Source organism: Trachinotus anak, unplaced genomic scaffold (assembly GCF_046630095.1).
Source record: "Trachinotus anak isolate AG129_WGS33_773 ecotype Australia unplaced genomic scaffold, CSIRO_AGI_Tana_v1 ptg000039l, whole genome shotgun sequence".
NCBI classification, from domain to species: domain Eukaryota; kingdom Metazoa; phylum Chordata; class Actinopteri; order Carangiformes; family Carangidae; genus Trachinotus; species Trachinotus anak.
The window spans coordinates 3070001-3097041 of NW_027273890.1; the positions used below are offsets into that span (position 1 = coordinate 3070001).

Below are 27041 nucleotides of genomic sequence, written 5' to 3' on the forward strand. Positions count from 1 at the left end.
ACAAAGGTCCAGTACACTGCTGTCAGCACACTCCATGCGTTATTATTGTAACCATGACAACCAAGGTATGTTACAGGTTAGGAACAGCTGTATACGGCTGCAAGCAAACGATGTATGTAACGATAATGTAAAGAATGTTTTACGTTGATGAAGCCTTAATGATGCAACACAGTGAGAAACACTAAACAGAATCTTTGTTTACAAGAAAAATCCACAAGGCACTTTTAACCAAACGGATAATGATGTGACCACAGCCTTCTTTGCTAAGTGCTGATGTAAGTATGAAAATTCAATTTTAAAAAAAAGGAAAAAAATAACTAAATTGTTGTCTATTAATGCTTCACTGGGATTTTTAACAAAAAGATTTATTTAAAAAGTGCAGATAATATTTAATCCCTAAAGAAATAACATAATACAATGGTGGCACAAATGCAGTAATATATTTTTAAAAAATGTCTACCAACTGCATAAAATATTGCCTTGAGACTATTAGAAATAAACGTACGTAGGAGGGGAGGATTGTCTGCTGCAGAATCACTTTAGATTTTTGAAATTTTCATTTATACAGAGAATCAAAGGAAGTTGTTGTCTTTTTATGTTTACAACCACTAATGAATAATTTATTTCCAAAGAGAGATCTTCATTTATTCCATCGACTTGGACATGTACTCTCAACATCTCCACCTGTGTGTGTGCACATGCCTTACTGGCCACTTCCTCAAGGAAATGTGGTGTTATCTTGTGGTTTCCTGTGTGTGTCCATCATGTCTGTCCAATTATTCCTTCAGATACTGTTGGCTTTATGGCACAATAACCGACCTGTCCCTACCTCTCGGAGCGCGGTCCCTGCTCACTCTCTCAGCCTGATTTGTCTGATAAAGCCTCAAAGACATGCACCACTTTCACAGGTGAACAGCTACACAAAACCCAGCTTCTCCAGAAAGGCTGTGAGCTAACACAGAGCTGCCATTCAAGGCTGAGACACTGAAGAGTCGATTCAATTGAAAATAGAGCAGAGGAGGATCGGTCTTGAACCTTCATCCCTTCTAAAGGTTTAAATACTGCTAAAGGTCTCAGAAGGGCAGAGGATCTCTGCAGTTTTCCTTAGAGGCAGCAGAAGAAAGGGAGAGAAAAGAAAAAGAGAAAGGGTAGAAAAGAAATTGAATGAAATATATAAAGTATAAAGAGGACTTTGGCTTTTACTGTGCTTTATTAAAACACGTCCACTAGAGAAAAACTATGTCCAAGACACTGGACAGCTTCACAGAATCAAATAATCTTCCGACTTTGTCCTCAAAGCATGTATTAGAAGAGAGAAAAAAATCAAAGGGGCAAAGAGGGAGAGGTGTGGTGAAGAAGTGGTAAAGAAAATAGAGGGTAAGGAAACAAGCTGGGAAGAGGTAAAAAGATAAAAGATGGAAGATGGAGAGAGAGAGAGAAAGAAACTAGGCCACAGGCAGGAGGAAACAGCACGCTGGTGTTCTTTAAAGTTGAGCCATCACAACCACTTAATCCCAGACGCTGCCTGCCAGGACTCATCCTGCCTCGTCCCCCTGGTACCACTGCACCTTACAGAGCTTCACTCCACACCTCCATATCCATCTGTCTCTCACTCTCTCTGCTCCCTCCACTGTCTTTCACTAAGTTGTCTCCTCTTCAGTGCTCTCTCTCTCTCTTTTCCTCCTGTCCATGCTGTGTGGCCACTGTGGAGGGAAGCGTCGTATTCATTTATTCATTCCCTAACCCAGTGCCCCTGTCCCGTCCTCTTGAGGCTGCAGTTATGTCTGGTGGAGAGGAGCTTGTCTGCACTTCCCTCCACTCATCCCTCCTTTCTTTTGTTCCTCCCTTTTTGTCTCCCAGTAGCCGGGCTGTCTCCGCTGGTTTCAGTGGTTCTTATTTTTGTGGGTCATCGTGTTCTTGTGTTTAAGTCTCTCTGTTCCCTGTCGAACTATGTTCATGCACACAGACACACAACCCCCATCTATCTGTCTCTCAGGGGAAAGTTTTCCTGCTTCCTCACACCGGTTTTCACTTGAAAAGAGAAAATAAAAAATATGAATCAACAACAGGGATGTCATTCACACACTCCAGGTGATCCATCTCCTGGGAGCTGTATTCATCCACACCAGCATTTCTGTTCTACAGACCTTCACTGCAGTCATAGGTGAAGAACATGTGAGAACCTCAAACACTCCTCATATTTCCCCCATAAACATTAATTTATCATCATCATCATCATCATCAAGCCATTTTAAAGCTGCAATATGTGATTTTTGATCACTTCAAGAACAGTGACATTTTCTTTCACCTTTTAAGTTGATAATGTGAAGTTGATAGGAAACAGTTGATCCAGCAGACACGGAGCGACATTATCATTCATCTGGAGTCATGTTTCTGGCCTGTCCCTCTGCCTTCAGTTCAGGTCTCCATTCATTTCTAATGCTGCTAATTAACTTTCATAACTTGTTCTAACTCAAAAGAAAAAAACTGTGACCTAGAAAATGCTAATGCTAGATGCTAGCGCTAAGGTGAACTTGTGAGTTGGGTGATTATTCATCACTATGAGTAGTCATGTGATCCATTGTTAACATAAAATCATCTATTAGGGCAGCTTTAACTTGAGCAAACATTTTGTACTTAAACGCTGAATAAACTAATTCAGTGACATATTTGGGTTAGTTTGCTTTATAGCTTATTATGGCTTATTGTTTATGGCTTATTATTTTTCTAATGATTATTGGTAGACCCTATTTTGTGCAAATGCCTTTAAATTGACCGAATGTTAAATGTATACAAGCTCTTTAACAAATACTCATATCTTCCTCATGTAGTTTCCTTAAAATCCATTTCTTTGGTAAGTGAGAATCCAAGCAGCTGCTTAAAAAGACAAATTTGTGCTTCATCAAGTGTAAAACAAAAGGTTTGAACAGATGACATCATGACTTCAGACTGATGCGTAACCAGCATGACAAAACCACATCCCCTATTGCACTCCACACAGGAGGCTACATGTCGGACCTGCTGTATATCATGAGACAACAAAACGTGTGTTGAAACTGTTCCACATCCTTTCACAGCGTCAGAGGCTTCACTGAAGGACAACGTCATCTGAGCAACGTCCAAAATGCATCTTTAGGCAGAGTCCAAAAGAAAAGTTATTTTTGCTCCAGACCCGAGGTTGTGGGGTTGCCACTCTTACTCCATGATCTAATCGAAGGCATTGTGCGAGTTTGTTACTGCTCAAATGCAAATAAAACTCTAACTGAGAGTTTTATCTTTTTCAGCCACGTTTGTCTTCCATGTTTCCCCACTGTTTCACGTATACTTGTGCTGTCGTTTCCACACCAAGAGTCACCTTTAAAATGAATTACCATTCAGTTTCTTTAGTTGACACTTTGACCTTCGTCTAAGCGGCGCGGTAAAAAGCACATGCTCTTTGTTGTCATACTGCTCAAAAAAATGATCTTTTTATAATATGCTGATTTCAAATTAGTGACACATGTGCAAGGTTGAGATTTTTTTTTTGCTTTTGAAATTAAATAAAAAAGGGTTCTCTTAAAATACTAGAACCATTGGACACACTACAGAGTCAGATGAAACTGTGTCCTCAGAGCTCTGCTTTACACAGAATCGATTACCTCAGAGTTTTTTCCTCAGTGTTTTTTCATGTGTCCTTATAATAGTTACATACAGAGTTGTTGACATCCTGCCCAGTCCTTGCTCTTCAAATAAATATCACTAAAATATCACTTCAAATCAACAAATCTTGTGCTAAAACCTTCAATCTAGCAAATACCTGCAGATACAGTATATTAGTTAATCTATTATTAGTTCAGGTTGGTTTCAAACATATAAACAATATAAATACAAACTATAGCAACAGCTTTTGACCTGTGTAGAACAATGTAACTCAAGCCTTCTGCATCTTTTCCTGCCCCACATTGTAAAACAACTTACTATCATTTGCACGAATACAGACATTCAGATGACAACATCTCCTCTTAGTCAACAAGGAAGGGAGAAATGAGCTGGCACTCAGTCGGCCTGCTCATGACTGAATAGCACAATAGTCCAACTAAGTTACTTTATGTCACTGTAGCACATGTTGCATGGGTATAAATCAGTTTGAAATGCTTACTGAAAGCTGCCACAGCCAGTATGAGTGTGACCACGATGGAGATCCAGGAGACCCAGAGCGCCTTCTTCCTGTAGCTCTGGGCCTCATGGGGCTTCAGGCGCATGCTGCTCTCGAGGAGACCTGCAGAGAGACACATGAGCTCCGTTACAAGGACAGCTCCTTTTCTTTCTTTGTCTTTTATAAAGCTCATTTTATGTAATGCTTTGTCAGCTTGAAGTGGCGTAAGTGGTTATGTGAGCTAAGATAGGAACATCTTTTCAGTGTTGAATAATCAGTGTCTGGTTCATTGGTTCATCTGGTTCATCAAGCTTGTGTTTTCATCCTGGAGTCCTATTGAACATTGCTGCAAGAAAGACTGAGCTAATAATTCTGTTGCCAACTCCAAAATGTGTTTAAATGAGTAATAATTTTCTGTCTTTTTGATCAATTCCACAAAAATGAGAGGAGTTTTGTTCCTGACTATAATGTCAAAACATCTAACATGCTAGATACACCAGTGAGGTTAGTGTAATGTAGTCTCATTTGAAACAATAGAGCATGTTACAGTGGCCATGCATGAAACAACATTTACGTCAAAAGTACATTTTCAGGAAAACATTCTTTATTTCGAGGAAAACTAGCAATTGTTTCCAATTTTCCAGTCTCTTTAACCTTCAAAGGACATTTTCTCAGTTTTCCACTGACTACAGGGAGGTCAGAGGTCAAGTTCCACTCAGTCTGTGCTCTTTGAACTGGTTGTCAAAAGAAAATGTTGTCATTGTACAAGGCAGACAAATCCATTATTAGAGGCTTAATATTACTGATTTAAACATGAATGAAATTGTTTCTTCCACCACCCTCCATGCATCTTTCCTCTGAGATGATCCTCATCACCTTCAAAGAGCACAGGGGCCATAAGGGATTTACACTGAGGGACATCAAACCCTGTGAAACGCCTTGGGACCTTGTTATACTGCAGATTAGAGTTCATGGATGAAGCTTAACACAAGAACAGCTTCTCAGGTTTAACTTCCTTTACTGACCTTCACAGACCCACAGACCACCAGGCAGAACACTGACAGCTACAGAATACATGAGCAGAAGAAAGTAGTCCCTCAGACTAATGCAAAGAAATATGGACATAAACAATTCAGAAAAAACAAAACAGAAATCAAATACATAACACTTGCTTGTGAGGATCTTTAGAGTCTGCCTGCTTTTCAATGCACAATTCACTTCTAACGTCTAACAGACTAAACAAAGACAAAGTGGCACAATTCACATATATTCCCAAATGGCTCCAAACCCTGTTTGTGCGAAGAAGTCTTTGCCTGAAGTCACAGACGAAACAGCCCAGACTCTGAACTGCCTGGAGCTGTTCCATTATCATGAAATGTGAGGCTGGCTCTGCAGATTCATGTAATATTTAGAAGCCTCAACTTTTGCATCTAAAAGGGCTTTTAATGCTACCAGTTGTCATTCTATCCAGAAATGTGTCTCGGGTGTGTCCTTCTTGGACTCCTATAGCTTGGCTACATAAACAGGCAGGTAAATGGGAACTAATGAAGCTTAGAACATACTCAAGCAAAAGTATGTCAAAGGATGCTCTATACATATTTTTGTATAAAACTCCAGCTTCGGGGGAATTTTCCGTCTGTGTGTCAAAGAGAGGGAATCATTCCAGAAACAACTGCTGATAGAGAGCTGATAAAGTCATGTGATTGTTTCATGGAGTAAAAAGCCCTCTATACTGCTTCTAACAGAACCCAACTGATGTTGAGTCAGTTTTCAGAATCGAGTTCAAAGAGAAATACAGTGCTTTAGTATAACACTTCCATCCATTTTGGTGACGCAGAATAGCAGTCCTCAGTCCTTTGTCTGCCCCCCTCCTACAGTCCGATGGTGTGATCATGCCAAGCCTGTCCCCATTATTTTTCTCACAGTCTGGAGTGGTCAGTCCGCTCTGCCTGCAGGTCTTACTCTAACCGTGGAGTGTGGGTGTAGACAGAAGGAGAGAGTGCAGACAGAGCATCCAGAGGGAGATGGTGCTGCTACTAGAATACAATCCCTCACCAGCTTCCCACCGACTGTGTTCTTAAAGACAGCATGAACCTTGCACTCCAGGCAGTATGCTGCTTCAGCTGATGTTGGTCTAGTTTTCTGTAACTGTCAGAAACTTTTTATATCCAAGTGCATGAGTCTGTTATGATGCATCTATTCAAAAATGTACAGCTCCTGTGTTTCTGTGAGGCAATAACAGCCAGTGTGTATTTAGTAGCTGGTAGATTTAACTTCAACACGACCTCTTCAGTATTGGGTATATTTAGCATTTTAGCTTCCATACTTTATTACATTATGATGTGAAATCAGTTTATCTGGTTGCAATTTATCACTTTGAAGATGAAACCTCAGAGAAATAAGCACAAGGCTTGTGCCTAACTGGGGTTAAAAATCCTCTGGAAGGCCTCAGTCAGGGCTGGAGCAGGATCCGTTTGCTGCATTATTGGCAAATTAAGTCAACTCTCCCACTGTGCGTTACAGTTGTGTGTGTGTTTGTGTAGTGGGGAGTGGGGGGGTCACTGTGTGTTAGTCTGTGTAAAGATCCCTCTTAGAAACATGTGTGAGTGTTATACATGTGTATGTGCGCTGTGCACAGGGAGGGATTCACATGCAGCAGCATGTAGAGCTACAATGACGCTCACTGTCATAAGAACAGGACTTTACTCTCACTCTCATATCTACATTTTTTTATTTCCATCATGTTGACTGCTGATGCATAAACAACAATAAGGAATGATGTTATAAATCATACAGTATATTTGACATTTTTTCTTGATTGCAAAACACCGGTTTTATAACCAGTGACTGGACAAGCTCTGCTCACACTGACAGAGCCTGAGTGGTTTTTATGGATATTAGTTTCCAGTAAATGCAGGATCACTAGTCAGTGAAACACTCATCTCCTATCAACTAACAAATGAAGCCACGCACAGGTCTCATTTTCAAGAAACCCAGTGAGTTTGTGTGTGTGTGTGTGTGTGTGTGTGTGTGTGTGTGTGTGGCAGAGGGGGAAGTGAGACAGCATGGCTAAATCACTTTGCTCACATGATCCCTGGCTGTGGGATCAGATAGGAGGCATGTGCTCAACATCTCCTTACACAGCGCTCTGTGACACACACACAGGTTTGTGTGGGTGGGTGTGAGTGTGTGTCTCTCTCTTGACACTTGTCTCTATCACACTTTTCTTTTCTAAAAATAATGAATATCAGGCATCTTGCTCAAAAGGCTGATTACACCCCTCCCATCCACATTCTAAAGGAAAGGATGAAAACAGTTCTTCTTCTCCCAATTCATGGAGGAAGAATAGAGAAGATAAATTATTACTTTATTAAAATCATTTTCAAGAATGCTCTTAACTTTTACTATAGTACTATAGTCTTACTATAACGCCATCAGACAGCACTAAACCATTATTATCTTAGCATGAAAAGGGAAAACTCGCTGGCCTGGATAACCATGATCAGAGGAGTGCAGAGGTTTTCTAGCAGCACCGGCAGGGACATTTATGTAAACAGGAGAGAGATGAGGGGAGCAGGGGAGGGAGGAAGGAGACAGAGAGAGTGAGAATGTCTGAAATATACTGTGCTGAAATGTGTGTTTGCGTGAAATGTGCCGCTGTTTCTTTAAACGTTGCTTTGGCTCGAAATATTCAAATTGCTTGACCTTTAAAATAAAGTTTTCTGCTTGACGCCTGCTCACACGGCTTTTGAACTCTCTGCGAGCTACTGGCCTTTATCTACAGGACCTCACCCAACATCACAAGCAAAGGGACACAACAGATTGCATGCATTTAAAGGGTGTTCCACCAATTTTACCTATTAAACATCAGGATTAGTGCTGCTTTAGCTTGTTAAAACCATTGAATAATGACATCCATGGTATTTGAAGGGTTTATGAGCCGAAAGTGTGGAGTCAGAAAGATGTTCACCAAGCAGTGAGCGTTTGATGAGAGACGCTATAGAGTTGCAGTAAATCCAGCGTTTTTGGAACTTGACCCCTACGAGGGACTAGAAGTTGATCTATCTCAGCCTGTGCTGCTTTGATTTCAAGCATTTTCGACAATCTGTCTCTCCCGAGCTGCTCAGAAGTGGCATGCTGAATCACTGGAGCACTCCTTAAAGGGATCAATCCTCCTCAAGAATCAATCAGAGTTAAAATCTTTCAACTGATCAGAGTCTTAAAACCATTCAAGGAACCAGAACATCTATAACACTTTCAATAAAACAGACGAAGCTGTTGACTCTGTTATTCCTCTAAAATCCTTCATTCTGACCTTATATTTATCTTTTCTTGGGCAGGCACAAGGTAGCTAGGTTTTTTCTAGTTCTTAGAAATTACCCAAAACCAATCAACATATTTGCAGCTGTCATCGCACTGACTTTAATAACCAATTCTGTTTCCTCCTAACATGCTGAAACATGTTTGTATCATTCGTAGGCTACAGGGAAAGCTACACAGTTTAACTGACATGACAGATACCTCTTGAAACCAGATCACCAAACACACATCACAGTCAATAAACCTGCTGAAAGCCTATATAGCAACAGGCTCAGGCTCTATTGTATATCCTAACTGAGGCCCTCTTGTTATCCACTGTGGAATGTTTTGTTTCACAGGTTTATGCATATTAGATGATGAATGGGATTACATTGAAAGAACCCCCCCCCCCTCCCACACACACACACACACACACACACACACACACACACACACACACACACACACACATTGTGGTTGAACAAATGTAAATTCACACTTAAGGGTTTGTGAGACAGCCTACATGTGATTAGTATTAGACTTAGGCCTTAAAGCAGATAAAGCAGAAACACATTCTCACAGGTGCCTTCATCCCCTGAGGCACTGTGATGTCTACATGAATGAATGGATGAATGAATGAACGCCTTTGGGGAAGCAATTTAACATTTTCTTTAAGCTTTGAATTCAACTTTTGCTTTAATCTGAATCCTGCTGATGTAGGATGATCATAAATTATTCAAGTAAGAGCGGACTAAAAATACCCCTCCCATCTCCCCAGGGTGCACACATTCACATCCATAAGTTTAAAAACCCGCATCCAAACATGACGGAGGCTGAAGTTACCTTCTCCCTCCACACTGTCTGTGATTTTCATCTCCTGGCCCGTGGTGAACGGCTCCGGCTGGTTGGGGGGTTTGTCTTGCTGGTGGTGGTTGTTGGTGAAGCCATCCGGGGCGCACTGGCCGTTCCGCACCGTGGCCGGGCAGGGATCCACAATAGTCGGGTCTGGGATGGGGTAGGACTCTGGGGCCGCCGGGTCTGTCATTGTTGCTGCAGTTGTTGTTTTGTTTTCAGGCTCAGAGGCAGAGGAGGATGAAGATAAAGGGAAAAAAGATTCACACCGGTTCGCTAAGTGCAGCAGCCATCCAGCGGGTCCAATATGCCACCGGTGTCGACTCAGCTGCGCAGGGAGGAAGATAAGAGATGGCGAGAGAGGAGGAGAAGATGGGGGATAAAGGATTTATCACGTCCCGGTGTGTGAACTCCAGCCTGCCAGCAGCCGCTGTGGATGTCTGCGCCCTGCCCGGACCCGTCACTTCCACAGACTTCAGGGTTCGATGCGGCGATGCGATAAATTGCTGAGATCTGCTGAGAATCTGGCAGGCGGTGCCAGCAAGTTTCCCCCTCCCCTTCCTCCCTCTCTCCTCCTCTCAGATCTCAGCACTTCAGCAGACCACTACATGAAACACTCAGTGACATCTGCCCTCAATTACTCAGGCATTTAATACAAATTACCTTTAATTTATGTGTGAGACAAAACTGTAATCGATCTCAGAGAATCACAAATAATAGTTATGTTGTTTCTACTGATGACTTTATGCTTTTATCAGTGTATTTATCTTTCTTTATATTGAATTCGCCTTCAAATCTCAGAACTGTCTCCTTGGTTGTCAAATTCAGAGAAATCAACTCTTTCACACCTTGGGTGATGAGTCTTTTTACCTGCTGCCTCGGCTCTTAATGAATTAATTGCCAGGCTACATCATTAAGCACCAGGGGGCGCCAAAACACGGGGCTGTGAGCAGGTGAGTCGAGATCTAGTGGGTCAGTCAGTAAGATATCAGACTGACACTTGTTCTGCAAACTATAGGTAAGTGAATTTCATATGAGCTATAGAGGTGCTGCTTAAATCCATGGATCAATGGTTTGGGTCCTTGAGAAGGTTTCTCAGTGTCCCCATCAAAAGGTGGAATAATTCATTTTCACTGTAATTCCATCCAAAAGAAACGCAGTGACAGAGCGTTTGACTGTTTTGTTCGTGGGTTTCAAACACTTTCAGTAATTAAAGCAGAAATCTAAATAAATGGTGGTCCGAGGTCTAATCTGTGTCAGTTTTGGATCCTTGATGTGAAAAGTCTGAGAACCACTGGACTAAATAATGAAGTTAGGGACAATATCGCTTCATGGTTCAGAATATCAGCTGTTAAGAGTGTTAACCAGCCTGGTCAGAGCTCTGCTTACTGTCTGCTTGTTTTACAGATTGGGTAATAAATGACAAGGCTGTCCCAGCAGGCATTCACCTGTCGGTCATTGGTTTCAGGCTGAAGGCACGGGGTGGATTTATTGGTTGTACGCGCATTTAATGCAAGAAATCTCTCTAAAGCAGACCTCTCGACTTTTCCCGGGGGTAATCACCAGGATGAAGGTTGATATTCATAATCATATCTTACCAAAGGAGTGGCCTGATCTGAAGCAGGTAGGCACAAGCTCATGAAGGCTCTGAGCGCTTTTTCTAACAGCCTGGTGCCTTAGCCTTGAGTGCACACAATTTATGGGCTACATCTCATTTTGCGTGGTTCAGTGGGTTTAAAAAAAAACACATCTTTGTATCAGTTTGGTGTCAGGCAGGGTTTCTCCCTGAATCCAATGCTATTTAATACCAGCAGCCTAAAAGAAAATGTAAAGACATTTCCCATTGGAGGGTCAGCAAGGAGTTTAACAGCTCACTCCATAAGTCTGTCTTCTCTATGGATGGTTAAACTTTAATCAATAGGAGGCTCCGGCCTTGCTCTATCTGATCCTGCTCTTATGTCTCTGTCACTGTGGAGGCCTGGCTTTAGCTAATCATTTCCCACATTTACTGCAGGACCGGAGATACAGTATGACTCACAAGCTTTCTATGTTTCTCTATGCATCTTTTTCTTTCTTTCTTTCTTTCTTTCTTTCTTTCTTTCTTTCCTATTACTGAATTTACATTCGCACAGTAGCCAACAACTTCACTTCTTTGGATGTTTGTCTTTAAATGCATGTGAGCACAAACATTTGTGTGAAGCATTTACATCATATTGTATATCACCATTATGTCCATACCAATCATACCAAGTGACCAGGTGATAAAAACGTGGAAATGTCTTTTTATTACAAAAAAAAGAAAAGAAATAAAGAAAAATCAATGACACGCAAAGATTATTTAACCCCTGTGTTCAACACAAGTCCAGTTTGTGTTAAAATTGTTATAGCGAGGTGCTTTATGGTCATTTTGGAAGCTGCAGTTTGTGGTGCTTTTGAATTTTACTGCATTGTACAGACAGGTGTTTCTGCTATTTCCGCCCCTCTTATATCAAGGACGGTAGGCTAAATAACAGAAACCTGCATTATACCTACTGTATAATTCAAAACAGTTCAGCACAACGCAGAAATGATAAAACTTTGTTGTTAAACCCATAGAGGAAAAGTAAATTCCAAATACACTTATATGGGATTTGTAGAGGTAACACTGCCAAAAAAAGTATGGAAACATCAATCACAAGATATAAAGCAAAACAAAATCTGTGTATTAACCATATTTTACACCTGGGGTCTCTAAAAGCTCAAACAGAGCTGAAACATGTCATCTGGTCAAAATCATGTTTATATGATACTCTCGTAAAACTGGGGAAAAGTCATGAAGAATCAAAGTAATAAAACAATGTAGTTCTGTTCTTTGAGCTGTAAGTGGGCCTGGGGTCTCAGGACCTTAAACAGAACATCAATTTCTGAAGATAGCTGAAGCTTTTCTCTCTGTATCTATCTATCTACTAAGTACACAGTTCTGCTGGTCTGGACGGTTATGTATTGGGCTTTACTGGCTGTATTGTTCACATAGATCATTTGAGGCTTCATTTGTGTGCAAAAGAGTCAACAGCCTCAGATTGCATTCGCTCTGTTGATCCAGGGCGTTGGAATGGATAGTGCTCCAGGACGAAGATTGAACCCTTGCAGATGGGATAACAATCAATAGTGGATTTTTGTAGCAAGGTGCATTGGGGGTATCAAACCATGATTTTATTTATATACAATAATCTTATATAACAATATTAAACCACCAATAACCTAATGCATGGTCTATATTTTTTTAAAATATGTTGATATTTGGAAAAAAAACCTGGACATTTTTAAAATGTGTTTTGCATGCGTTTCAGAGGTATGGATATGATGGGTTTGTCCAGCTCCACCATCACTGCAAGGTGAGTCAATATGTGTGTGTGTGTGTGTGTGTGTGTGTGTGTGTGTGTGTGTGTGTGTGTGTGTGTGTGCGTGCGCGCGTGTGTGCGTGCATACAGAAAGGGCACAGGTACAGGAGCACACACGCAGTCATACTGCGTACTATGCTGGGCACACAGCAGGTTCTTCCCGGCTGCACCTCACCCTGTGGACCTGTCAGGCTGGTCCTGGCTATGCGAGCAGCTGCAGAACTCAGCACGTTGCCACTGCGTCAGCAGAGAGACTCACTTCAAACGCAGCGGCAACACAACAGAGCACAGAGCAGACACAGATCTGGCAGCTGTGTGGCCAATGCCACTTTTTGCAGAAAACGCTGGTTGAACTTTTGTTATCAGCTAATTGCGCATGCGGAGTAATAGTTGAATGTGTCACATTGATGCATACATACATACATAAGATGTGTCTGGTGATGAACATTTGTTTAAGTCCTACTGCCAATGTTAAAATCAAGCTCTCAGAGGACTCAAAGCCTCATAACATTCAAGATATAACATATTTAATTACAGCCATTAATGGGCAGATAAACTAACCAGATGTTGTTTGTGTATTTTGGTCTGCAATTAAATATATTACTTAAACTATAAAAATATGTCATATGAGTAACATGAAAGTACGACTCAGCTGTCTGCTGCCATCATGTGGTTGTATTTTGAAAAATTACAAAATCCAAAAGTCACATAACCTCATGAGCTTGAAAATTGGGAACTTGATAAGTGAAAAAACAAAGAAGAAGCACAATAACTCTGCCAACGTGTCCAGACTCTACACTGGAGAGAGAGCAAAGAGAGATGTGACTGGTGTCAATGCTGTGTTCCAGGGTGAAGCAAAGATGATGAAGGATGGGAAGCTGTTCCGAGTGATTCAAGAAAACTGCTGGGATGCAAGTGCACGCATACAAGACATGGATCAACATGGTGCAGGCACAGACATGAGAGATGCAAACATGTGTTACAGCTTCTCATCTTATTGGTGACTGAAAATGATGTTTCTCTTCTTGATATTCAGGTGTGACTGTTCAAGCCCTCTCTACTGTTCCTGTGATGTTCAGTTACTGGGTGAGTACATGCCAAGACCAAGCAAATTACATCAAAAACAATGCAGCTACAGTATCATGTTTTATTGCTGAGTGCCTGGAACTACAGAGTATTGTTTGCTGTGCCCTAACTTATTGTGGGCCACCCTCCCACTCTGGAAAACGAAGAAGAAATTCAATTGTAGGTCTTTTGTGCAGTACTATGGTGGCTTATCTGCAACTGCTTAACTGTCTTCGTTCTTCTTCAGTCACAGAAGCATCAACACTAACAAGAAACTTGTATGATTAAAATGCTTTTCAGCTCTCACAGATATATGTCCCTGTTTTCATTTTATTTTTGGATTGCAGGCCAAACCTCACGACACACTGGATCTCTGCGTCATTTTAAATGACAATTTGGCCGAGACAGTGCGTAGCCACCCAAAGAGGTTTGTGGGCCTGGGAACGCTGCCCATGCAAGCTCCTGACTTGGCCGTCCTGGAGATGAGGCGCTGTGTGAAGGAGCTGGGTTTCCCTGGGGTGCAGATTGGCTCACATATCAACAACTGGGACCTTAATGCCTCTGAACTCCATCCCTTCTATGCTGTGAGACATTGCATACTATAGTATACACTCACATAATAACATAATGTAACATAACTGATCTTGCAGTGTGTCCTCCCCACAGGCAGCTGAGGAGCTGGGCTGCTCCATATTTGTCCACCCATGGGACATGCAGACAGATGGGAGGATGGCTAAGTATTGGCTGCCCTGGCTGGTGGGTGAGGGAGATGGAGCAGGAAGAGTAGATAAACCAACAGCAAAAACACAGCCGTAACATTGTACCTGCTATTTCCTAAAATGATTGACAAAGACATCAAAGTCCCCACATTGGTTCTGATTCTTTGAATATTTCAGCTTTCACATCATAATTGATGCATTTTGATTATGCTCAATGGTGATTAATCACACTCCATGTTGTTTGTCACTTAGTATACTAACCCACTTACACTGTCTTACAATAACAAGACATTTCATTAGAATATGAAAAGAGAGAGGTTATATCTTGTTGTCTCTTCCATCACAAAGGCATGCCCTCAGAGACAACCATGGCTATTTGCTCGATGATATTTGGAGGTGTCTTCGAGAGATTTCCCAAACTGAAAGTCTGCTTTGCTCATGGAGGTACAAAAGAGACCAGACGTTGCCTGTGCATTTTAAATGTGAAGCATTCTCACTTCACGCCCAGTTGAAGGTGTAATGAGACTACATAATGTGTGCTCCTTATTACAGGTGGCTCTTTCCCATTCACCGTTGGCAGAATTGAACATGGCCACACAGTCCGCCCTGACCTGTGTGCAGTCGACAACAACGTCAGTCCACGGAAATACCTCGGCTCTTTCTACACTGACTCCCTAGTTCATGATCCCACCTCCCTGAAGCTGCTCGTTGATGTTATGGGAAAAGTGAGTTTCATTCATTCAACACATGCTGTGCCCGATTGGTGGTCAGAGGGAGCTCATACACTGTAAAGACAATGAGGGAGTGTTGCACGGGTTGCAATGGGTAGTTTGAGCACATCAGCAGTTATTTCTGTAACACCACTTTAACCTTGGATACAGAAACTGCATACCAGGGCTCACTGAGGTCGTACAGTGCTCTTCTGTGTGTGGAGGGACTCTGATTCTTTACAGTAGTTGTGCTGATGACAGTAACTATTCTTGCCTTCTTCACTTTGACAGGAATACTGTCAATGTGCTCAGCACTGCAATCGTTTTCTAAATTCACATGTTTTTTCTCTTTCAGGATAAAGTGATGCTGGGAACAGATTATCCATTTCCACTGGGCGAGCTGCAGCCTGGATCACTGATTGAGTCAATGGATGAGTTTGATGAGACTCTAAAGGTAATAACTGATCCCTCTCCTACATTTAGAATTGACTCTATAACACAAAGCCCAGCAGAAAAGGCTTGTCACATTAATGCAGAGGGATGTCTTTAATCCTGCTGGCTTTCGAAAGTAAATTGTGTTAATCAGTTTTAATGTCTTAAAGTACTGTATCCAGTATTCAATCTGATACTTATCCCTTTGTATTGCAGGATAAACTGCTCGCTGGAAATGCCCTGGAATTTTTGGGAATGAAACGAGAGCAATTTGAGTAACATAAAAATCTGAAATATAACTGCTACACCCAGTGATTCAGGGTGACAGCTTTATTCACATATGCATATGTTGATGATACAAAACATCCTGAAGCTTGTATAGTAGATATAACCAATTTCATTGTGGTTTGTCCTAATAAAGTATTTAACTGTCAGTATTTTATGAATGGCCTTATTTGTTTGAACTCAATATAAAACACAATTACTCCTGAGAAGGGAAATGAAGGCTGTTATTGATCATGAGCAATTGTTTGATAATGATCACTCTAAATTACAGTTGTGTTTTAAAATCAAATTATATAATTAATCAAAATCAAAATTATATTGTAATGGTAAATATGCTGTTCTTTCCATCTCTGTTTAAAGTTGTAGCAATCACTAGCCTACAGACATGAAACAAACTGAAACTGCCAGTCACAACACCATCTACTTATGATTATCAAGAGATCATTTCTTTTCTTTTTCTTGATGAGACTAATCTCCAGTCCTCTCTTATTAATGTAATCAATCACCTGTTACCTATCAATATGCTTGAACTGCTAATAATTAATAAATAAATAAATTAATTAATGAATTAAATGTGTAGTAATATGCAGTCTACTTCAAAGGAGTGATGCAATGCTCTTCTCTTGCTAACATTAACTCAGCTCATAGATATAATATCATGCATGCAGTTGAGGACTTTCTTGCAGAAAAGATGAACTTTTGAGGCTATACCCCGCTGCTAAAGTTATATCTCTTTTTTTTTCTTTGCCCACCTACTGAATATATACAATTATGATATTACTTAAGTTTTGTGGTGTCTAATGAATTAAATCATTAATATTGTTGCTGTTAGCATGTAGAAGCGAAATCCACACACCACGGTCTAACTAACGAAGAAGTCGTTGTTTCCTGTGCGACATTGACGTCACATCCGCTCTACCGATGCCCGAGTGAACGTTGGAGAGCTATGGCGGCGTGCCGGGGATCTTCGTCGAAGTGGTTTTTCACCCGGGAGCAGCTCGAAACCACGCCGTCCCGACGATGTGGAGTAGAACCAGACCGAGAGCTCTCCTACCGACAGCAAGCGGCGAATCTGGTCCAAGATATGGGCCAGAGACTCAATGTGTATCCTTTTGTAAACAAACTTATTCCTCGACCAGACTGGAAGTAGTCATGGCGCTAACCGTTGGAGCGGGCCCATTGCGTTAGCTAATGTTTAAACTGACCGCTGAGGTTAGGGAGGAAGTTTGAAGGCTTTGGGATTTCTATGTTTCGTTTTGACGTTGGCTGAAATGTTGTTTTACTAATAAATCTTCATATGAAATCTTGATGTCAAGATTGCACGATTAGCTCTGCGCTAATGTAGCACGCTAAGTAGCTAGCTGAGGGTTGACGTCTGATAGGCCGTTAGGTTAGTTTGCAGCTGTTGCTAATCACTTGCCGACCAAAATTCACCGGTTCTTGCCTCCTCGATCCGATATAGCTTTATTTAACAAATAACCGTGTGCTTCATTAGACCATTGAAGTGGCGGATAAAGTTTGTGTGTGTTATTTTCTTGCTACTTTGATGCAGCACCAGTATATCTAGCATAAGGCTAAGTCACCTGCTACAGTGTCGTCGGCTCAGCTGTTCAGTTTTCTTTACTCATCTAAGATAGTTGTCTAGTGTTAATAAGTCGCCAATTGATGTGTGTCTTAATTTGACAGAATAGCATGTAGCTAAATTGTTCATAAATTAGGTCAATAATTTCCCAGAATTTCCTTGACCCCACCTTCCAGCTCCCAATTAACAATAAATACAGCTATTGTTTACATGCATAGATTTTATATGCACCATTCCTTCACCAAATTCCATAGAAATGTAAGTATTCTGTTTCGTATTACTACCGTTGACCTCTAACCTCGTATGTAAGGTTACAGGTCAGCTAGACCTGTAACTGTAGACTGTGGCAGAAATGACATCCTTTAGGTAGTTTGGATTTGGATTTAAATGTCTTGATGCTTTTATACAGATAATATCTCCAACCACCTTATTCTTGGCTGCAAAAGTGGAAGAGCAACCCCGGAAACTCGAACATGTGATCAAAGTTGCACATGCTTGCCTAAATCCCCAAGAACCACCTCTAGACACAAAAAGTAATGTAAGTTCGGGCAGCTCTGTATATTGTATGGTTGAATGTTTTTTTCCCTCTCCACATCTGTCTTTCCAGTTCTCTCAGTGGTCATGGTTTCCCTGTGTACAGTATAACTGGCTGTGCCACATTCCCTTGCCCTGTACAAAGGGTCTTATTTTTGCACATCTGGCCTGTTGTTGGTGTGCAAAACCTGCACCTAACAAGACTTACATTAATAGTAAAATGAGCCTCTCTGTTTGGAGTTTTGGCCATTTGACATCAGTTGTTAGAGGGATAGATTAATAGACTCATTACAATTGTGTTGTAATGACTGTCTATCAAACTTCAGGCATACCTCCAGCAAGCTCAAGAGCTGGTGATACTTGAATCCATAGTGCTGCAGACCCTGGGTAAGTAGTGGTGACTGGAGTGGATGACTTGAGCGAGAGAGAGCACTTTTGTTTATCATAATCATTATCATTGGCTTATTGTTATCAGTAAGGGAGTAGTGCTATTGATCACTGATTTTATTCATCACAGCCTGTTTATTGCAATGTTTTATCAGCTACTGTATGGGTATCATGTCAAATACGTATTTTCAGTACATCATGTAAAGGTGACATGTCATTCTCTCAATGCTGACAGCCATGAACTTGGCTATCTATAAGGCTTTAAGGAGTTTTTACGGGATTTTTTGACTAATTCTGTCTTTATTTCACTGCTGTGCAACATTTTATTTTACGGCCACAACCATTTTTGTTCGCTTATTGATTACATTTGATACTGTGAAACGTCATTCAGAGTGACAGTGGTCAGAGCCAAGTTGGTTGAGTTAATTGTAGCGTATGTGAATAAATTGACCATCAAATTCAACTATTTACATGTCACATGTAAATGCTATAGATGCCAAATAGAATCTGAATTGATAACGGCTAAATTAAGTGCAAGATTTGTTTATTTAATTATAAAATGACATGTCACCTCCCAACTGTGTTTGTGTTGAACTCACCTGTCATGTATTTTGTTCCAGGCTTTGAAATTACTATTGATCACCCACACACTGATGTGGTGAAATGTTCCCAGCTAGTGCGAGGTAGAGGCTTCCTTCTTTGCTCTTTGTGCCCTCTGGTCTTGTTTGTCCCACCTCAGATATGGGTGGGGAGGGGGGTGAAAACCTTGCTGATTTAATGGTTACATAACCACACGCCTTGTTCTTCTTTCATTTGATGACTTTTTGAGTTTATTGTATGACATAGCATATAAACAGCAACTTTTACTGACACTTTTTGGGCCAAGTCAAAGACTGGATTTTAGTGATTTAATATAGGGGTTTGCTGTTTCAGTTCCCCTATGACGTTAGCAGAAACTTAAAGAGAATAGATAGTGATAGTTGATAGTTTTTACATATTTTAAATATGTATACAAAATCACATATAAATTGATCAATTAGGTCTTTAAACTTTGTTCCACTGTTTAACAAAGCCTTCAATTACTTGTCTTTTAATTTTTAATGTGCATGGAGTGCTTAATTTTCCAAACTGAATATTTGTAAAATGATAACATAATTTGATCATGACACAGTAACACTGAAAGCAGTTCATTGTTAATACTGAATCATCTCCCAGCTTTCCCTGCACACTTAATCCAGAAAAATCATCAAGCTTTCTGAAAAATTCCAAAATGTAGCTACAGTTTGTGCCACATGTTGTTTTCAGTCTTGGTCTTGGCTTAATCGGTGCAATGAAAATTAACTAAAAAAAGGCAAACATTCAGTTCTGTCCTAATGATAAGAAATTGCTTTGCCTTGCATAAATGGTAATCATTTTTTCCCTTCCCTATCTCTCTCTTCTTGTGTTTGTCTCTTACAGCAAGCAAGGATCTGGCACAGACTTCCTATTTCATGGCTACCAACAGGTTGTTATCCTGCCCCTCCTTTGTTGCACTTTGACTGCACACCATAGCTTCCTGTAATGCAGGGTACCCTTTCAGTGTCCAACGGGCCCTACTTGCACTGGTGGTTGTTGGGACGCTTGCCTCCTCCCCCTCAGCTCCCCTCCCTTGTTCGAAGGAAGCGGGACAGGGTGGCTTGTAGCGTTACCGGCCCCAGTCGCAGTGCGGTGTATTGTACAAGGGACCATGTGTTGGCACAGATGGGTTGAATGCAAGATGTGAAGTGTAGTGGTGCGCTTGAAACCCACATGTTTGTTCGGTTGCGAAAAAGTGCATAATTCTAAAAGAGAAAGACACTTTGGTAGCCTGAATAGCAGCTAAAGATTTCACAGATGTAAACATTTCTCGTAGAGGTCTTTCCGGTAAGTACCGCAAATTCATTTTTGAAATTTTCTTTTTCATATCCATTTGTTCAAAATGCATCTTCTCAGATATTTACAACTTTTGCAATATTTGCTTGTCTCTTTTCTTGCTCTACACCATTGTTTATTACATGTAGTTTATGTAAAAGATGTGCCAAGAAAAACCTAATCGTGACCCATTAAGGACCTGCAAAATATGTCATGCGTGTAACAAAGCCAACAAATATCTCTCGTATACCTCAAAAAGCATTTGGTGATTATGAATTATTAAGTGAGGACAAAATGTCTTTCTTGACATTTCTTTTAGTAGGAAAACTGGGTCCTTAAAGGGTTTGGTTAAAGTAGGGAGTGGTGGAAAGGAACTGCTGTTAATGTAATTAACTTTGTTTTCAACTACTCCAAATCAGTTGACAATGTCTGGATGCTGGCTGTGAATGTTGTTGGAGGTTTTGACACTTTTTAAGAGTGAAACCTCTAACCTATTGACTGTTGTTAAAGTAGCTCAGTTTTCTTACGAATTGATTGATTTCAGTTTAGTTATGAAGACTCACATCCTCAATATTTGAAAGCTGAATAGTGGGAATAGCTTTGTTTAAGGCCACTGCAGTCTGGCAGACCAGACTCCAGACATTGTACTTGTCTCAATGCACAAGGTTACCATCCAGCTTTTAACAGAATGCAGCAATGTGACGTTATAGCTGCTCATACTGTTGAATCTAGCTTGAGTTTTCCTTGAGAATCTTTCTTTCATCGAGACTGCAGTATCATGTTCATGGCTTTTAACTTTCTGAAATGATTGTGGAGAACCAACTTTCAACCCCAAAAAACGGGCTTAAAGCTTAAGTTGATTAACTGATTTATCTGGTTCACCAAAAGTGAACTTGATGGCAAAGAACCAAAACCTTAAGGAGTTTTAAATGTTTAGTAGCAGCTTGTGTCTATATTTTAGCTTTCAATACTTGGATGGTAGCCACTTGTCTATTTCTGTTTTTTATTTTGACTGTGATATAAATATGTTGAACTGTCTAAGTATGATCTATACTTTAATTAATTACTAATAATAATTACTCTTCGCTCTTGCAATTCCATTGTTGTATGAGTTAAAGGTCAGTTAGCTATGATATTTAATTTAGAAAGCCTTTCAGTGTTGAGAGCTTCGACTTCGGTGTGCCCCTAACACTGGCAGCTCTGCTGCTAAATTGTACTTGTAGGTTTGGAGGACCCACTAGATTTATCCCTTGTAACACAGTTCAAAGAAAAAGAAACCCGTACACAGAGGGCTGTAGAAGCAGCCCCTTGTCAGTTCACTGTACAATTATGCAACTGTCACATGGGTGGCCTCAGGGTTCAGTGTGGTTCACAATGGGTGGACTACACCAAGCTACTACATGTGGCCCCCCGCTAACTTCCCCCACTTGTTTTGATGTTCCAACATTTAAACCAGCTAAGTTCCTGAAAACATAAGTCATTGTCTCGTGACACAATCCACTTCTTACTTTAAAGCACACTGGGACATACATGCTTTTTACATTACATTAGATAAAATGTTATGAGATGTTACCTATATTGTTACCAGGGTTTGGCGTGAGAAGCTCTTACACTGTCAAAGTTTAATGTATGAACACAATCTAATTATAGCCTGTCTTTTGCAACCAATGCCACTGGTAAATTAAAGCTGTCTGCTCCCTCTTGTGTTTTTTCTCTCTTTTCTCCACATGTGGAACCAATCCTGACCACACCTGGCCTGAACTAACTCACTCCCATACCCTCACATATGTGAAATATTCACTGTCTTACACACACTGCACACACTCATCACTTCCGCATACCCTCACACACTATACAGTCTACACCTCACTACCTTCTGCCTCCAGTACAAGCCCACGGTGATCGCCTGTGTGTGCATCCACCTGGCATGTAAGTGGTCTAACTGGGAGATCCCAGTTTCCACTGACGGGAAACACTGGTGGGAGTATGTGGACAGCTCTGTCACTCTCGAGCTGCTTGATGGTGAGATGTAATACATGTGTTTTGCTTTGCCATAATTTATTACATTGAATAAATGTAACTTGCAGCAATGTATTATATCTTGCTACATTTAGTATAGTAGTGTTTCCCACAGCATATGGTTGTACTATGTAAGTTTAGCAGCGAACAACATTCGCATCTTGTACTTGCAGAGTTGACCCATGAGTTTCTGCAGATTCTGGAGAAGACGCCCAGCCGGTTAAAGAGGATACGTAACTGGAGGGTAGGACATATTGCTGCACATATGTGTTGTCTTTTAATACCAGTGAAGCTTGCATGCCAAAAGGCAGTTCGTACCCCTTGAATCCCTGTCAGAGAGCTCAATGCTAACTAAAGATAAACTCCACATAGTCTCATAACTCTGTTTCCTCTAGGCAACACAAGCTGCCAAAAAGCCCAAGACTGAGGGTAACCAGTTGATGGATAACTCCTTTGCTGGGCCGTCCATGCTCCAAGACCAAGGTGATGCCTCACTTACTGGAGTCTCCTCCTCCAATCCAACCTTTTCCAAAGCAGGCCCCGCCTTCACCATGCCCATGCCTGGCCAGTCTGGAAGTGCACCCCTGACTCTGGACACCATGGCTGGCACATACAATCCTGCTAGCCACAGCGAGTGGCCCCAGGGCAAACAGAGCCAAGCAGGGTACCCTACCACCAGTTTAAAACAGGAACCCCTCAGCATCCCTCTCCAAGAGCAGACACTGTCCTTGCAGACCGCCACTTCCTCATTGCTTCAGCATTCATCTATATACAGGACTGAGAAAACAATAGACTTGAACCCTGTCAAACAGGAACAAAAAGGAGCTGGTGGGGGTGGAGTGGGCAAGCATCAGCCACCACCTCAGCCTGCATTCCCTCCACCAGTTCAGCCTCCTCCACCACAACCTTCTCCAGCTCAGAAGCTGTCTCTGGACAAATACAGGGAGAAACATGCTGCAGAGCTGGCTGTCTCTGGGCAGAAACGCCGGCAGGAGCAGCATGGAGGTTTAATGGATTGTGAAATGTCGTCTTCCTCTTCTACCTATGCACCATCATCTATGAGCCAAGTAGACCATAGAAAACATTCACAGCCCCACCAAACGTCCCATGGTGGTGGTGGTGGTGGTGGTGGTGGCGGCAGCACTGCCTCCCCTATGAAAGTAAGAATCCCATCCTCCTCAACTTCAGGGCAAGACAGACGTCATCACAGTGACAAACGGGACAAAAGCTTGCTGAAACTCCGCCTGGCTGTTCCTGGGTCTGGCGGCCCCTCCCAGCTGGATAAAAGTGGACAACCCAGCAAAGACGAGCTTAAGATGAAGATAAAAGTTTCATCATCAGAGTGCCACAGCTCATCAGATGAAGGCATGGCGACCACCAACAACAAGAGTAAACATTCCAGCCCGCTGGTGAACAAGGAGAAACATCGTGGAGCGGAGCACAACCTCCATCGCCATCACAAGCACAGTCACCCTCACACACACAGCGGCAACGGGCGAGGAGGTCCCGAGGGCGGGGGAGGCCTGCTACGGGGTACCCCAGGACTGGTCAGCATGGAAGGGATGGCGCTCGCTCCTCCCGGATCCACCTCTTTGTCCTCATCCACATCACGCAAGAGGGCGTACCCAGAGGTCAGCCACAACCACCACCCTCCCTCCTCATCCTCCACTTCTTGCTCCAAAGTGAGCAAAATCTCCAAGGGTGGCACTGGTGCTGCAGGTACTTCATCTTTTTCTTCCCCCTTTTCTCCCCTTTGCTCCTCTCCTGTACTGCAGTGTGTCTCATCTGGCTTGCAGCTCTTTGGCTAACCTCCCTCCCTCCTCCTCCTCCTCCTCCTCTTCCTTATTCTTGTTTCTCCTCCTCCCTCCTGTCACACCCAGGTGGGCTGCGGACCTCTCAGCAGTACCCTCCTCCAAGTGAATCGCCACACGAAGTGGGAGAGCAGAGACACTGAATCCACCACTCTGCAGCACATGGAAATGGCATCAAACTACCCACAGTTGAGACTTTGAAGACTATGCTCACCTCCTTGTCAAGTGCCCTAGAAAAATAACTCTTTATGTGATGATAAACCCTTTACTGAAAGGCAGAAAAACTTATCTCCAAAAAAAATGAAAAGTATTGTTGGACTTCTCAGTTTCTGAGAGACTAGACAGATGAGAAATAATGCTTCCTGACTGTCACATCTCTGGGCTGCGATGCTCAGACCTGTTTTTCTGTTCGTGTAGAATTGCTGCTTGGTTCTCCTTCCTCCTCAAATGGGTCTAGGAATGTGGAAAGGTGGGTGGGCGGGCGTGTGGTGGGGAGGGGTCGAGTGTGTGTTTCCATCGGGAGGGAATGCCTTCCTTACATTTAAGATCTCCATATGGGGAAACAAAAGTATTACAAGTACTATAAATAATTTAATTGAATCACATTTCTGCAGTTGTATGGAGGAAGCCAGTGGAAAACAGGAGATGAGTTCAAGTTATGTTTGCTGGCATTCCATTTAGTACTGTTGATGGATGCAGTTTTTTTTTTTAGGTGTAAAGTTTCATCTCCTCAATTACTTTCTTGTCTTGATTTCTTTTTATACTTAAGTACTGTGTGTATGATTTGCATGTTTCAATCATCAAAGGGATTTAAAAGGAGAGCACTTACTTGCTGTTTACAGGAAGTGGAGATAAATGTACATACGTTTTTGTATGTTTAAAGAAAAAAAAAAGCTATACCATGACTACTCAGGTTTGGAGCTGCTTGTAAGTATAACAAGATAACTATAATACCTATAAAAGACTTTTATTTTGTTGATCTACGGTTTGGGCATCATTGGGTGAATGATTGCAGCATTCCAGTAGTGTGTGCTTCTTACAGCCTTCCTACAGAGGGTGCTGTTCTGTGCTTTTTCCATCACAGGAAATGTCTGTTGATGCCCTCAACACAGGCACATACAACCTACTAATCACATCAGAGCGATGCAATTTGTACCAAAAATTATTTTTTGGACCTCTAAGTAGACCTTAAGCTGGATGCCAAAGGTTTTGCCTCAAAAAGAAAAAAACTGACAAGGACAGTAGTAGTTTGCTATCAAAGTTTACATAACCCTTTTTATTTGAAGTGCATCAGACGTAATTTCATAACATGAAGCTGTAGCCCTTTAGATGTCAGCCCATAAAAGGGATACGTGTATTATTCAATCAATCATTAGCAGGGTACTATTCAGGAGAAGAAAAATCATTTGTCTCTTTCCATTCCAGCAACAGTTGCCAGAACAGTGACCTACTGGCCATATGCAACATGACCTGCTGCATGTGTTGGAAACCATAAGTATCTGCAACGTGGACAAACTTGATAGTTTTTGTCACCGACGTCCTCATCCAATTGGTTGAATTTATATTTACAGCCATGTAACTGTCCAGAAACGTCTATACATTAGTTTCATACATTAAACTCTATTGTTCTAAAATCTTGACATGACCCAGACCCCTCTGTTCTTGACTGGGTTACTCATTCATTTCTAGAGTCTGCAAAATACCTATTAAGCCTGAGGCTGGATTGTTTGTACCCCCATGAGGGATTTTACAGTTGGGCACACAGAACAATAGCAGTTGTGGACAAATAAGCATAAGCCACTCTTTACATCTTTTTTTTCTTTTCATTTCAGTATTACAAATAAACTTCAAAGTTGCCACTATCCTGACAGGATAAATTGTGGTTGTTGCTGTCGATTTTTTACACATACTGTATATGCATGTTGCTAGACTCTAAAGCCTACTGATTTGTGGATTGAATTTGAGGAGACATGCCTGCACAGTAGTTTATAGTAATGAAAAGTTCTTACCTGTGGCATGTCTTTTAAGCACATTTTTATACACTGATTCCTCTAACTCACAAGAGGAAAGCTAACAGGAAGTGGTGGTTCACATTCTCAGGACTGAAACATGAAGGTTATGAAAATTAGCTAATATATGTGTTGCAATATGGATTAGATGCTATCAAAACCTAAATATTTCATACTGGACTGGAGATCTAGAGTTGCACTGTATAAATGTGAAATTATATGTATAAGATTGGCACATTTTTAAGAATGCTATAGAAAATACACAGTAACAAAAGTGTGGCACCTATCTCTTGACATTTCATAGCTTCTATTAATGTACCAAGTTACATCTACAAAAGTGCTTCTTGTATAGTTCCATTGAAAATTCAGCGCGAGAATTTATAACTACATTTTTTTTTCACTCTCCATATACTCAGTATTGTAGTGTCCATGTTCCCAAACACTGACAGTACTGCTGCATCACGGGGGGTAGATGTTAGTCCTCAAAGGCTCACAAAAGAATACTTTGTGTTTTCATGCACCAATTTATATTACATCAATAAATGTCCCCTTGAATTCAGAAATATTCTGTTTTAGCGCAACTCCTCGTTAACCACACCGTCCCTGTGGGTGACCACAGCAGTTCTTTTTCTGTGTTTCCCAAGAGTTTCCTCCAGTGTTAGTCTGGGGGATGAATGAATGCTTCAGCAGCTGGTCTGCAGATGGCCGTAGTCTCTGGTCACTGGAGTGGAGAGAAACAATTGAAAATGAGGGAATTCATTCGCAAACATTTATTTAAATAGGAAAAATATGCACAGAATTTTGTTTCCAACTCAATCAGATTCACACTGTTGGCAAATCCATTTTTCCCAATATAAATAAGGCATAATTTTAAAGGGGAAGTGATATTATGGAAGGAATTTTCCATGCATTCAACAAAAGAAGACACATGG

General features: G+C 41.4%; 4 protein-coding genes across 7 annotated transcripts in view; 2 read left to right on the forward strand and 2 right to left on the reverse strand.

Moving 5' to 3' along the window:
* LOC139614931 (transmembrane protein 163a-like) overlaps positions 1-10204 on the reverse strand; it is a 53799-nt gene extending 43595 nt beyond the window's left edge. Inside the window, exons 1-2 of the mRNA XM_071472623.1 lie at positions 9278-10204; positions 4139-4258 (exon numbers count right to left, since the gene is read on the reverse strand). Of these exons, the coding sequence (XP_071328724.1) occupies positions 4139-4258; positions 9278-9479 (322 nt within the window). The 5' untranslated portion in view covers positions 9480-10204. The remainder of the gene's footprint in view (positions 1-4138; positions 4259-9277) is intronic.
* A 35-nt stretch (positions 10205-10239) lies between these two features.
* Positions 10240-16026, forward strand: acmsd (aminocarboxymuconate semialdehyde decarboxylase). Of its 2 annotated transcripts, none has more exons than XM_071472621.1 (11): positions 10240-10304; positions 10694-10910; positions 12616-12660; positions 13515-13611; positions 13703-13752; positions 14079-14315; positions 14398-14491; positions 14799-14894; positions 15003-15175; positions 15516-15614; positions 15809-16026. In XM_071472621.1, the coding sequence occupies exons 2-11, from the start codon at positions 10797-10799 to the stop codon at positions 15869-15871; spliced, it is 1068 nt and encodes a 355-aa protein (XP_071328722.1). In that variant the 5' UTR covers positions 10240-10304; positions 10694-10796; the 3' UTR covers positions 15872-16026. The 2 variants fall into 2 exon arrangements, with proteins under 2 accessions (XP_071328722.1, XP_071328723.1); XM_071472622.1 differs by lacking the exon at positions 10240-10304 and adding an exon at positions 12369-12451 and having other exon boundaries at positions 10768-10910.
* A 740-nt stretch (positions 16027-16766) lies between these two features.
* Positions 16767-25977, forward strand: ccnt2a (cyclin T2a). 3 transcript variants are annotated; one of them, XR_011687181.1, is made up of 10 exons: positions 16767-16981; positions 17636-17717; positions 17869-17997; positions 18320-18380; positions 19001-19063; positions 19839-20282; positions 22129-22292; positions 22463-22533; positions 22685-24008; positions 24170-25740. XR_011687181.1 is itself a non-coding variant. In XM_071472619.1 (10 exons), exons 1-10 carry the CDS (start codon positions 16824-16826, stop codon positions 24241-24243), a joined length of 2172 nt encoding a protein of 723 aa, XP_071328720.1. In that variant the 5' UTR covers positions 16768-16823; the 3' UTR covers positions 24244-25977. The 3 variants fall into 3 exon arrangements, 2 of the variants coding, with proteins under 2 accessions (XP_071328719.1, XP_071328720.1); XM_071472619.1 differs by having other exon boundaries at positions 16768-16981; positions 19839-19884; positions 24170-25977; XM_071472618.1 differs by having other exon boundaries at positions 19839-19884; positions 22685-25740.
* The window catches only part of map3k19 (mitogen-activated protein kinase kinase kinase 19), a 28401-nt gene continuing 26708 nt past the window's right edge, over positions 25349-27041 (reverse strand). Inside the window, exon 18 of the mRNA XM_071472617.1 lies at positions 25349-26830. Within this exon, the coding sequence (XP_071328718.1) occupies positions 26698-26830 (133 nt within the window). The 3' untranslated portion in view covers positions 25349-26697. The remainder of the gene's footprint in view (positions 26831-27041) is intronic.